The following is a 13,001-nucleotide window of genomic DNA, read 5'->3' as shown; positions in this document are numbered from 1 at the left end:
ATTGAGGCGGCGTCTATTAAATAACCCAAACATTTTCCTAGGTTGGACCAAGGCCTGTGTAAGTAATCTTGAAAACGAGAGAGCAGACTCTCTAGCCAAAGCTGCAATCAACTGTGTGACAATAAACTTGATAACCCTTTCCCACTAACGCTCCTGAAGCGACAACTTAAACAAGCAACCCTCCAGAAATGACAGAAAATTTGGGACCAAGGAACAACAGCTAGGAAAATGCACGAAATTGTCCCTCGAGTCACATAAAACACGCTAAACTGGAATAGGGAGGTTACTATCTTCATAACAGGACACGACCCATTCCCTATATATCTACACGAACGGAAACGCTACCGAACAAACGAATGTGCCTGCGGTATGGTGGGTATTCCTGTTCACTAATTCAATTTTTACGTTGTTACTATGTAATTCTTGTCTTGGCCCGGTAGGAATCGGATATGCTTTTATTGCACTCCACTCGCTGACCAATAGCAGTACTTTTATACAGAACCATTGTGAGGGATTACCGAAGGATTATATGTCATGTCAGTGTGCCATTTTGTCTCTCTTCATTCTTGTGAGTTTTGTTTAACACGTTATTTTATGTTTGGGTCATACTCTGTTTTCTTTTTCTAGATTGTGTGTTTAATTTACTCTTTAGTGTTATTTTGTCACAGGAGTTTTAGGACTGCAGATCCTTGTTTGCAAGATAAGTGGTTTTTGTTATTGCTCTCAATTTTTTAAAATTTTTGTTGTGTATTTTCAATCAACTTACATTTTTTTTCTTCGCTCTCATTTTATTTTCATTGTACTTTTGCCAAGTTTGTGTTTTTACTGCCTCTTTGATATAAATTCATAGGTTTTTTGGATGTTAGTGTTAGCGAACAGTGTATACTTTTTCCTGGGTATTCTCAGCAATTTGTATTTTTTTTTCATTTGGGCCTATTGTTGTAGTATTAGCAAATAGAGATAGTTAGCTAATACTAATGAGACTTTGTAGCTTAATACTTTTTTTAGGGTGTGTGTTGTATTATTTATATACACATATATATTTTTTTCCTCGTCATTCCTAGCGTTGAAAATTTTATTTTACTTTATTTTTCTATACAATCTTTTACGTTTATTTTGTATTCTAATGTTATTATTGTCTTTCGTATTTCATGTCATTTTAATTTCCTGTAAACGTTTCTCATTTTCTTATCTTTTAAGTGTTATTATCTAGTTTTTAGCAATACTGTTAGTATGCCTCAACCTCGACTAGTGTTGTGTAGAGCTTGTGATGGGAGGTTTCCCTGATCTAGGGGATAGTAGCTGATAGTTTGAAGTTAGGAGTGTTTAGAAAGGGCTAAGTTAGAACTGTAGGTCAAAGCATTATGGGAAAAAGTTAGGGTTCTAGAGAGCCCGGTTATATCAGAGCCACTTATCATAGAATCACCTGTTGATGAAAAAGCAATCTCCACGAACAACGGCAGTTTAGAGGGTGAATGGGTGGTTGAGGATGAGGTAGAGGGGAATAGTGATAGGGGTTTAATCATCGGCGATTCTATGGTTAGGGAACACAGTGTAGGGATTTTTGGAATTTTGAGCGCTGTTGTCTCCCTGGGGGGAAGATTAGCAATGTTCAAGACGTTTTCCATCGCCAAACGTTTCCCTTGTTGGTGATTCTGTGAGTGGGAGCGAATATCAGTGAGTCTGTCAGAGTACCTGGATTTACTATTATCCGCTAGGGAGGGGGTTCAGATGTGGCAGTGATTCCAGTGCTGCCAAGGGGTAATAAGGGGTAGGATCCACTAATTCAATTTAGGCCTGAAGGATATTTGCTCCTCATTTGGGATCATGTTCTTGGAGCTTCCAGCAATTTAATGATAGGTGGCTGGGTTGGGATGGGATCCATCTGAATAGGAGGGGGTCTGGGAGGTTTACGTAGGTTTTTGTACTCCCAGACCACATAGACAGGAATGCGGGTTAGTTAATGATAATCACAACAGTACTGATGGGGAATTACACACTTCTGACTTGGACGGCTTCTCGATTGACACTAAATCACCAGGCAAATTAAAATGTGTGTTAATAAATGCCAGGAGCTTGAGTAATAAGAAAGATTTTTTAGAAACTATGATAGTTGTGGAGGGCCTGGATATTATAGACATTACAGAGAATCTTGGGAAACAATGGAATGATTTGACACACTCTCTTACTCAAGATGATTCTTGACCTTCCAAAATTTCTTCAACTGCTTATATAAGTGCATTGATATAAACCATCTGCTGTACTCTTTTTACAACAGATAAGTGCTTAAAAAAGTTTATTACATCATATATATATAATGTTAGTTTCTGTTGTTATAAAATTGTCTAGATAATCACTGATTCTTAAAACAATACTCTTGATGTGCATAACATTGAAATATAACTAGCAATCAAAATAAAGAATTTTAGAACGAAAACGTCATTTAATTTGGCAATGCTAGCTTGTATATGATGCTTAAGTATAGTTCCTGTAACTTATCCTTAGTCAAATTCAGTTATTCTTATTTTTGCACTATGATATAGTATATTTACTAGCATTTATCAGAGATGCCGCTATACTCTAATTTACCTGGTTCCAAGGTATTCAAAAAATCTGGGTCCCTTTTGAGTTAAAGTAGGTCCCTCTCGAAAACAATTATCTTGGGAAAAAAAGTATGACCCCTCTCTCCCATAATTTACCGGTATCTATATGCATTTTTTCCAGCATGCCACAGGTTTTTGATCACCTGCTTATATCTCTTCATTGAGACAGAGCGGTGGGCCATGTTCTGGATAGGAGAAGGAGGTATCTCTTTGAATCAAATAAATAATTTATTTCTAAAAACATGTTCTATCCAAAAAAAAGGTTCATTTACTTTCATTGTCTACTAGTAGGAAAAGCTTTCAAAGAAGCTCATTAATGAGAATTTAACATATGGAATGTAGCTCATATAACAAATCTAAACTAAATATACAGTTGATCCCACTTATAATATTTTCCCATTTAGAACATTTTTCCACTTAGTAAGACTTATTTTTGTCATCCCAACTAAATAATTCTCATTAAGATCTCCTGTTTGAAGTGTTTTCCTGCGCACAACGTTTTTTATCAGTTTTTCGAAAAACGTTATAAGCAGGATCCACTGTAATTAAAAGTTAGAGGCACAATATCTTCCGATTTAAATTTAAAGCAAATGAGATTCCCTATTCATATAAATCCTTGTGAAGCGATTCCCTGGTAGAATGACTTTATTTTACCTACCTGTGGTCCACCACTCTGATCTGTCGCCATTTAACTGCCACATGTTTACACACCTGAATATGGGAGTTATATCAGATTTGTGTTGGTGCAACTCAAGTGTGTATGTGTGTGCCCAGCATTCAGCGTGTTGTGTTCAGTAGGTGGGGGCATTTATCTATGGCTGCAACTAGATACTTTCTCAAATGGGGCAAGCACACATTTTAGCACCCCGTGTAATGCAGATGAAGCAGTTATAAAGGTCGAATTTGGCACTCCCTCTAGTCCAGAGCTGAAGGGGGCACTAGATTTGCCTGCTCTCCCACCAACCTAGTTGTGGCCCTGCATCTATCCACCAAATTGGTAATGCATGGATTTGAAATTTGATGTATACATATTTGTGTTGTAGGTCTGTGTGATTTTAGCGGCGACCAGAGCTTTTCTCAAAGGAATAGTCAACTCAAAATTAAAAAACCTTAAAAAATTGCATTTTTAACCGATTACCACTACACAACTGCGGGTTCTGAACCCAGACTTTCACCAAGAAAAATTGAGGGGATATGGAGGCCCTCCACCATAAGAATATGAAAAATTAATAACATTTTTATAGAAAATTAAAATATTGGAGAAAATAGTCTTTTATACTATGTTAATTTAAAATTCTTTTTGACCGTTAATGAAGAAAACCTTCTGTCCCTCCAAAAGCCGATTCTGCGTACACACCAACGATTTTCGCGATGTTAAATGGCAACTATCACATAGCAGCTAGATGACAAAATTGTATATTCAAGGTAGAGTTTTCACAGATTCGTTTTTTTTGAAAAATCTCGGAAAATGTTTTATACTTTGAACGGGCGTTCCAAATCCTTTACGATTTTTAAAAAAAAATATGAAGAACAAGGAGAATGAATAAGAACAACGCGAATTTCCGCCGTATAGATGCTGTCTTTGAATTCCGGCAGATAGTCGCAAAAGTACGTAATTTCCGGTATGTAACCAGAGGGGAGAAAATCTGCAAGGAAATAGAAACTGCAAAATTTGAAAATTCTGTACACTGACCCTTATTAAGGGAAGCAACTAAATAGCTTCATCACTACAGTATACGAAGTAGTAAAACCACTTTTTGACATCTCCACGTCAATGACATCTGTGATTTATAATGCAATGGTGTTTAAATTGAAGCTATATTTAATTTTAAATGTGCAAAACAAATGCTTTGGGTATCAAGTCCTATCAGCTCTGCTTTGATTGAAAATACTCTTCAAAACTCTGAATTTATACACCCTAAACTAAGAAATTTTTAGATGAAAATAAATGAGTTTAATTAGTGTATTTAACAGATGCTGCATGAGAATTTTTATATGGAATAAAATTTTGGGCAGATCAGAAAATTTAAAATGTCAAGATAGACATTTTTTCTCAGTAATTATATAATTCCAAATATAAAATCCTTTAATCTACATATAAGTGTTTTGTTATTTAACGTATCTATCAGGTTAAAAAACTATTTGACAACATTGAGAATAAGTTTTTGACTGTTTTAATACTGATTTAGTTTTTGAACGGAAACCTAACTTGAGTAGCTTAGATAAATAAACTATAAAATTTTATTTTATATTTTCTAGACTATTACGTTGAGAAATCAGAAATTAAAAATTATAATTTTCTTTTAATTATTGTAATAATTTGTTTAAAAATAAAACATTGTAATATGCAGAAAAGTTTTTCATCATGTTATATACCTATTGTGTTCAAAACATTACCAAAAAGCATTCATTTAGGTTTTTGATGGTTTAAACCAATTTGACAGTTTAAACCAGTTTTTGGCATGAAAACCCAACCCTGTTTTGATCTAATCCATCGTTCAGGCAAAAAGATAGGCCACACAGATGTGATTTTTCTCCAATCTTATGAGATTTCACTGGCAGATTTTTTTCTGTTTGGGCCAAACTCTCATGCGTTTTCTTTGTTTTTCGTGATTTTGTGTCTATCACTATTTACTTTGATTTCGCCACTGGGTTTTTAGTTTCAAGCCAGAAAGGACTGCCATCTTTGGATTCGGGAGATATTTTTCAGTTTTCATTGCGTATTTTCGTTTAAATCTCTCTCTCGCTTTCATTTCATTTTCTGCAGTTTTTTCCTTTGTTTCTTGGTCGATAATCAAATTTTTGCCCACGTGCTCATATAGGAGAAAATATCTGGCTCTTCGTTTTTGGACATTTTGGTGTTATTATGTTTGGGCATTAGTGTTAGCAAAAAGACTCAAATTTTTTTCCCAGGGTATTCTTGATAACTTATTTTTCTTCAAGCTTAATTATTAAAAAAGATAGACAATATTAATATGTATAAATTATATTTTGTATCTTAATACATTTCAGGGGTATATGCTGTTTACTGTATATATATTTGTTCTTCGCCATTCAGTGTCAGCATTTTCTTTTTCTTCATTTTTTCATACAATCTGTTATGCATATTTTGTATTGCAGTGTCTTTCAGGTTATTGTAATTTTCTGTTAAAGTTTCTCACTCTTTTATTTCTTAAGTTAATTTGTTTCTTATCTAGTTTTTAGCATTATTGATAGTTCGCCTCAACCTCGATTAGTGTTGTGCAGGGGTTACAACGGAAGATTTCCCTGATCTAGGGGGAATAGCAATTGATAATTTCAAGGGTAAGGGTTTAGAGAGAGCAAGGCTGGAGCTCAAGGTTGAAGTGTTATGGGAGAGAGGGTGTTGAAAAGACTGGGGATAACGGAGCTGCCTGTTGATGAACGACCAATTCAGAGGAGGAATGGCTGGTTGTAGATGAGGATAATGATAGTGATGTAATTATCAGGGACTATGGTTGGGGAACAGGGTGTGTAGGGACTTTTGGGTTTCGAGCACTGCTGTATTCCTGGGTAAGAGTTGACTAGGGAAAAGGACACAGGAGGTGAGGAACCCCTGCCATAACCCATTTCCTCAGGAATTTCTCATAGCCTCCAACTCAAGCAAGCCCATAGGACCTTATATACAGTGAAACCTCGATAACTTGACACCCCAAGTAGATTAAGAAACAACTTGCCGACTAAAGCAAATGTCAATATTGAGGAGTTTTATTTGAGTTCAACTTAAACAATTTTTAAAAACTGATCCAGTATGTATATGTGCCTGTATATTGTTGAGAAATTTTATATTCCATTATCTACAAATTTATAAAATGTTTTGATCTGCAATTTTCTATGGAAAGTTTTATATTGAGAATGCCAAATTATGTGGAAAAAGCATTTATTGACATTTGGTAGATCTTTCATTTCTGTGAACGAGCAGTGCAATTGCCCACCTCTCACTTAAAACATTTTGATCTTTCCCAAATCTCTCTCTCAAAAATTTCACAAATCATTCATGTCTATCTGTGTCTTAGACAGTCAACAGGTTGAGTTTTCAGGTTTCAAACAGAAAGATAATGGGAAATAACCCTGCCCAAAGGTGTAGGGAAAATTTGACATACATCAATCAACTTAAAAACAATTGAATATAGAATTTTTAAACATAAGAGAATAAGGTTGTAAAAGTTTTTGAATGGATGGGTGATTTTTGAAAATAAGTTGTGTTAACGCAGTATAAATCTTAGTCAACTTAAGTAGAATGTGGTCAGCACGTGTGGAGTTATAGGTTTTCACTCATTGAATTTAGTATTGTATCAACCATGGGAATAATTAATGTTAATTAATTAATTAATTACCGGGTTAGTTGAATTATCCATGAGTTGAGTTAACTGTAATACCCATAACCTTTACCATCTCCTGATCATTCAATCTCCCACTTTGGAAATCACTGCTCTAGTGTTAAAAGAGTTGAGTAAGAAAAAAAAACACATGGATATCTCATAATTAAAAATAAAATGTTAACCATGGTTTAATGAAATGAAAAAAATTAAAAAACAGTAACTAAATTCATAAATAATTTCATTCGCATAAACACTAAATACTCATGTGCAATATGTTGTATTGTACCAAAAGTAATATAATTTTGAATTTCTACTTACCATGAACATCTTTAACATTTTGTAGCATTGGTAATGCTGTATTTGATGGTGATATGAAAATGCACATCAGCAGTACAAAATGACCTAAGTTGAAATGAAAAATCATAGCTGATTCAATAAATCGATCTTCAATTTGAATCAGTAATTACCAACAATTGAATGGTTGAAAAATGAAATGGCTATAAAATCAATAGGCCTACTTTTTATTTGTGTTTAGAATTTTATTTAAAAAGCTATACAGTAGAACTTGTTTGTCTCAAACAAGTCAGGAAATTAGAAACAAAGAAAGACTAGATGTAGACCGTATATGAAAATTTTAATTAAACAGGTAGAGAAATACTGTCACACTTGACTAAGTTTACTGTAAAAAAAATTGGTTCACTATCGAAAAAAGACCAAAAAGATTTGCAGGTTTAGTTCAAAAAGTGTAAGAAAACATTCTGTGCAGGATTTATGATCACTGTTGGCATCTTTTATGAAAGAAAATTAAAGATAAAAGGGGAACTTAATGATATATATAAAAATAACACTGACACCTAATTCAAACAAAAATTGAAAACTTTATCTCAACCCTTTAAGCAGCAATTAGAAATCAGTAAACCCCTTCTTCAAAATGTTATTTCTTTTTCAATGAAGTAGGCTTTCTTCCGATTTCCAGCAGATCCAAACTAACAAGTGTATGAAAAGGTTTCCCATTAAGAAATCATTTTTACAAAAAAATCTGGGATTGCCAATGCTAAAATAAGAGGCTTTTATGGAGGTGAGATATCTCATCATTGCTGCTTGAAGGGTTAATAACCCTATAAGTGTTGAGCTTCATCAGGATGAAATGAGCAGCCACATATATATATAGCAGATTCAAACACATTTCTTAAAAAAAATAAGATGGATTAGTGTACAATATTAGTTTTATTATACTAAAGTTAATTCACGACTAAAATACAAAATAGAAACATTCTCGTTCTAGGAGACTGGGACCATGTGTGTGTTCTCATTGTTAAGAGAATTTGCACAATGGTTTAATACTTTTTGTGGAAATAGACACAAAGGTACTATAAATGCCACAGAAGAAGTATGTAAATATTCAGTGTTGAATACGTAAGCGTACACGTGCATGGAGCTGTGACCACAAAGGGCATGATAAGGGCAGGAGGCGTTTTCCACAATTCATGTGCTCGTACTCCTCGGCAACATTCACTGTTTCTCTAGCAAGAGTTTGGGAAATTTTATAAGCTATCAGGTAAGATGAGTATCCACAAACGTATGGATGATGGAATGAGATGGAGAAACATTGGTAGATTGGAGGCAGGGCAATCATAAGTGCAAGTGGCTACAGAGCTCGATGTTAACCCAGTGTCGTCTGCAATTTGTGGAAACAGTTTCAAGTGTGGACAATGGATCCATAGAGAAGACCTGGACAAGGTCGTCAAAGAGCCACGACGACCAATGGAGATCGATTTAGCACTTTCAGCGTGCCGCCACAGGACTGCTACAGCATCACAGCTCTCACATGAGCTGCATACTGCCACTGGAACTCGAATACCATGGCTTACTGTTGCCTGAAGGCTTCATGAGAGAAGGCTTTATGCCAGAAGACACGCTGTTTGCACCCCTCTAACTGCAGCACACAAGAGAGCGCATTTAGCATGGTGCAGACAACATCAGCCTTGGATCAGACTTCAGTGGAGCACTGTGCTCTTCACAGACGAGTCAAGATTCAGCCAGGACATTGATTCTCGACGTACTCTCATCTGGAGAGAGCCTGCTTGGTACCCGATGCCATCCCTCCCACATCAGGGAAATGGACCACTATGGTGGTAAATGTGTCATGGTCTGGGCAGGCATCATGCTGGATGGCCGCACACCCCTCCATGCGTTTGGCAGAGGGTCCCTGACTGCTAGGAAGTATAGAGAGGAGATCATAGAGCCCTATGTTTAACTTTTCAGAGACGCAGTTGGCCCTCAGTTCTTGTTCATGGACCACAATGCTCATCCACATTGGACTCACCTGGTCAACTGCGCGCAGACAACACACATTGGCACAGGTAAAATAAAAAAAATTAGAAAAAGCGTTTCTTATATACGAGAGCCAAAACTATCGTAAGGGTACAAACAGTACGGATGATTTTCCAATTCGCAGGGAAGCATAGAAGGGGCTGACAGGGTCCAAGCCCGGGGACTCGAGATAATTTTTTTTTCACACTATAAATTCACTATACGGGGGCCTGTGAAAAATCAGACTTGAGCCCGCCAAAGATCTCAGCTTTTAGGAGCCCTACTGCCATAGGCGTAAAGTTATTGAAAATGTGGGGGGGAGGGGGTGCGCAGGTCCTATACAACAAAACCTCATTTATACGATGCGCCGTATAAACGAGATTTCAATCATTTCCGTAAAAATATTCCTAGAGAAATCTTGAAATCAAAAATTAAAAACTATTGTAACTTAAAATTATATTTCATAAAATTAAATTCAAATTTTATTACAAAAAAATTACTCAAAACAGTGCTAAGATTGAGATTTAAGAAACTAATGTTATGTCAAACACTCTTATGATGTTTTTGATCAGTTTTGAATAAAGATTTAAAAATAGGTAGTTCGTTTGGAATTACCCAGTTTTGATATTTAAAATAAAAAAATGTGTTATTTAAAAGCTTAAAAAAAATTGTGTGTTTTATTGTTTGGTTTCTATATAAAAGGAAAAAGTCAATAAAGCATTGAGCTCAGCTCTTTTGAAAAAAAATCAGTTTTTCAGAAAGAACCATGGGCGGATATACGGGGCCCCCCCTCAGGGTCAAAGGTGAAGTAGACTGATCTAATGTATATACGAATTGACATCATCGTGCCACCCCCCCCCTTCGGGAATAATGACCGTGTCCTCCCAGACTTCCAAGTCTATCTCCACCTATGGAAAAGAACCACGTTGAATGTGGGTAAAATGGTTTTTCTGCATTTAACGCTGTTCTTTCCAAAGTTTCCTCCGTTTTTCGAATATCTCCTATGGCCCACAACCTGGGGTAGGGTCCTTAGACTATAGGGCCCTTCTATAGTGAATTCATAGCAGGGCTGCAACTAGATGTTTGGTCACCCGGGGCAATTGCTTATTTTGGTGCCCACTTGTAATGTTGAAGGAGAGGTTTGAGAATAAAACTTACACCCCCTCCGGTCCAGCGCCCGAGAAGACCCGCCTATTCTCCCCTAGTTGTGGCCCTTATTCATAGCATGGAAAAAATCAAAAATGATGGTATTTGTTCCGGGTCCAGCTTTTTCCATGCCAATACACATTCGCTATGGAGCAGTTGTGTGTTCCTTTGTACAAAATCTTTAATTTTGGCTATTGGCTCAGAATTGCCATTATTTCCTTGACATTTCTTTTTGAATCAATATTTAACATTTCACTAGAGGTGTCACTATCTGAGATCTGTGATCTTCACAAACTTTGGTAACAACTGACGAATTTTTAACATAAGATTCAAGAGAATCACAATAAGTATTCCATCATACCTCTGCAGGAAGACCAATGCACTTCCACCTTACACATGATACCATGCTTTTCAGAGGTGATTGCAGAAGTATCTAAATATACTTGAAATATACTTTGTTACATCAGTTTTAACCAAATCTTCGGCTAACAAGTTTAAAATGTGGGCACTGTACCACAATATGCAAGTCCCAAAAAGCCAAGCTTTACATTCAGAGTCTTAGGCCCTCCTCACACAGGGAAACTAAAGTTCGGCAACTGATAAGAGAAACCGTTTCCCGAAAACCAGCACGCACATTGTTGTAGAAGCCCTCACACGAAGAAATTAGCATCTTGGCGACGAAATATCGAATGCGACTCAATCACTTGGCGACTGGCATGCTAGTCGCCGCCAACTTTTGTTGAAGAAACTAGAAACTGCCTTTATAGCATTCCTTCATATTTTCGTCATGCGAGTTTGGACCCGAATTGAAAAGCAATCCAGAGAATATATATATATAATAAATTATCAGTTGAAATTATATAATGCAATTTCTACAGAATTTCAGTTTACAGGTAAATACACGATTTCTATATTTAAATTGATATTATTTTGAAATTATAATGAAATCAGGGGCGTGGGAATTGTTTCGAAACTGTGGGTGCTCGTCTTTAGTTTTATATCGGAAAGTTTAATTTCTTAATCAATTCTGGGGTGCTCAGATCCATGCCACAAATTACCGTGGGTGCTTGAGCTTGCACCCCTGGCTCTGATGCCTCTGAATGAAATGGTAAACCAGGACTGTCATTTAAACTTTTTTCGGGGGTTGGGGGGGGGGGGGCAAAGAACATATACTCACTGTATGTACATATATATACTATTTCTAGTGTACTGTCTGATGACGGGTCTGTGGTAAACACATGGGCCCACCTGGGCACTCCCCGGGGGCGATTTCAAAAGAAGATGGAGCGTCACGAAAATTGGATCTGGTAAAAAATTTCAGGAATAACCAAATTAATTTGCCAATTAGGGTCTCAGAAAAAAAAAATACATGGCTGGGTGCCCCATGATGCTCTTAAGACGGCCCTGGATAAGAACCTCCAGAAAATTTCAAAACACTGTCTACTTTTACTTGTACCTAAACAAACACGTGTTCCATAGGGATGGTCCCTGATTTTCCCCCTTGCTTGGAATGTCTAATCTATATAGGTCACGTACACGCACATCTGTGTGTGGGAGTATTTGGGGAAAATCATTCCCTGAAACATAAACAACAATTCATGTGTTGTTTGTCTCTAGTTTTGTGCCTGTAGTTTATTTTTTTGCCTCTCGGAACCAGCTTTCATCGTTTCACTTCATGAAACTACTTAAAATTCTGCGTGACAATATTTTAACTAATAAAAAATAAAAATATGTATTAATAAAATATGTAATCCAACATATATAGGTACTGAAAGGCATATTTATAGAGGAAAAACACTATTTTTTTTTCCAAATGAAACGAAATTATACTAAAAAATTATCTAATTTGTACCATTTTATTGTCATTTCAAAATGATATCAATTTAAATAATGAAATTTTGTATTTACCCGTGAACTGAAATTCTGTGTAGCAAGTTCACGTATAATAGAAATTATTTTTCTTAACCGGGCTAACAAGATAGTACCGGAAGATAATAAGGAAAACTATAGACTGTGCTGTTTTTACTCAGTTTCCCGGGCTTTGAATATTTTTTCAGTAGCGCCGTGTGAGGGAGAACGGCAACTCGACTCGTTCTAGTCAACTCAACTCTCAAGTTGAAGCAACTCAAGCTCGATTTTAGTTTCCCCGTGTGAGGAGGCCTTACTGGAAGAAACCATATTTGCAGTAACAAAACTTTGTATGTTACATTTGAAGTTTTCTTCTGTTTACTTCACTGAACTAAAAACCACATTTGCTAAATAATTTCCAGCATGTGATAATCTTATAGATAGCAGCACTGAAACAACACTACATACGCACTCAGACTGTTAAGTACACACACAGTTTCACTTTTGGCACAACTCACTAGGTTGTGCCTAGTGAGTTGTAGTAAATCGCCTATAAATGTGATAGACCCGAGTAGTGCTTAGTTTGAAAGGTAAAAAGAAAGCATGTGATAAGCCAGATGTGTCAATAGTATCAACATGGATGGCTTTACCACACCGTTTGATAACACAGAATTTATTCATTATGTATATCCATCCGTCCATCCCCATGCAATTTTTGATTTTTTAAGTCAACTTTACATCCTCTAACTTC

At 36.2% G+C, this 13,001-nt stretch overlaps 1 protein-coding gene across 1 annotated transcript in view; it reads right to left on the bottom strand.

Annotated features, from left to right (window-relative positions):
* Nucleotides 1-13,001, bottom strand: part of LOC149074642 (uncharacterized) — a 233,868-nt gene that overhangs the window by 161,777 nt on the left and 59,090 nt on the right. Inside the window, exon 4 of the mRNA XM_089247053.1 lies at nt 7,262-7,345. Coding sequence (XP_089103179.1) covers nt 7,262-7,345 — 84 coding nt within the window. The remainder of the gene's footprint in view (nt 1-7,261; nt 7,346-13,001) is intronic.

Source organism: Pholcus phalangioides, unplaced genomic scaffold (assembly GCF_987345545.1).
Source record: "Pholcus phalangioides strain wild (caught in Gottingen) unplaced genomic scaffold, Ppha-v1.0 ptg000017l_1, whole genome shotgun sequence".
Taxonomy (NCBI): Eukaryota; Metazoa; Arthropoda; class Arachnida; order Araneae; family Pholcidae; genus Pholcus; species Pholcus phalangioides.
Note: the sequence above shows the minus strand (reverse complement) of the source record. Positions and strands in the feature narration are given on the sequence as shown.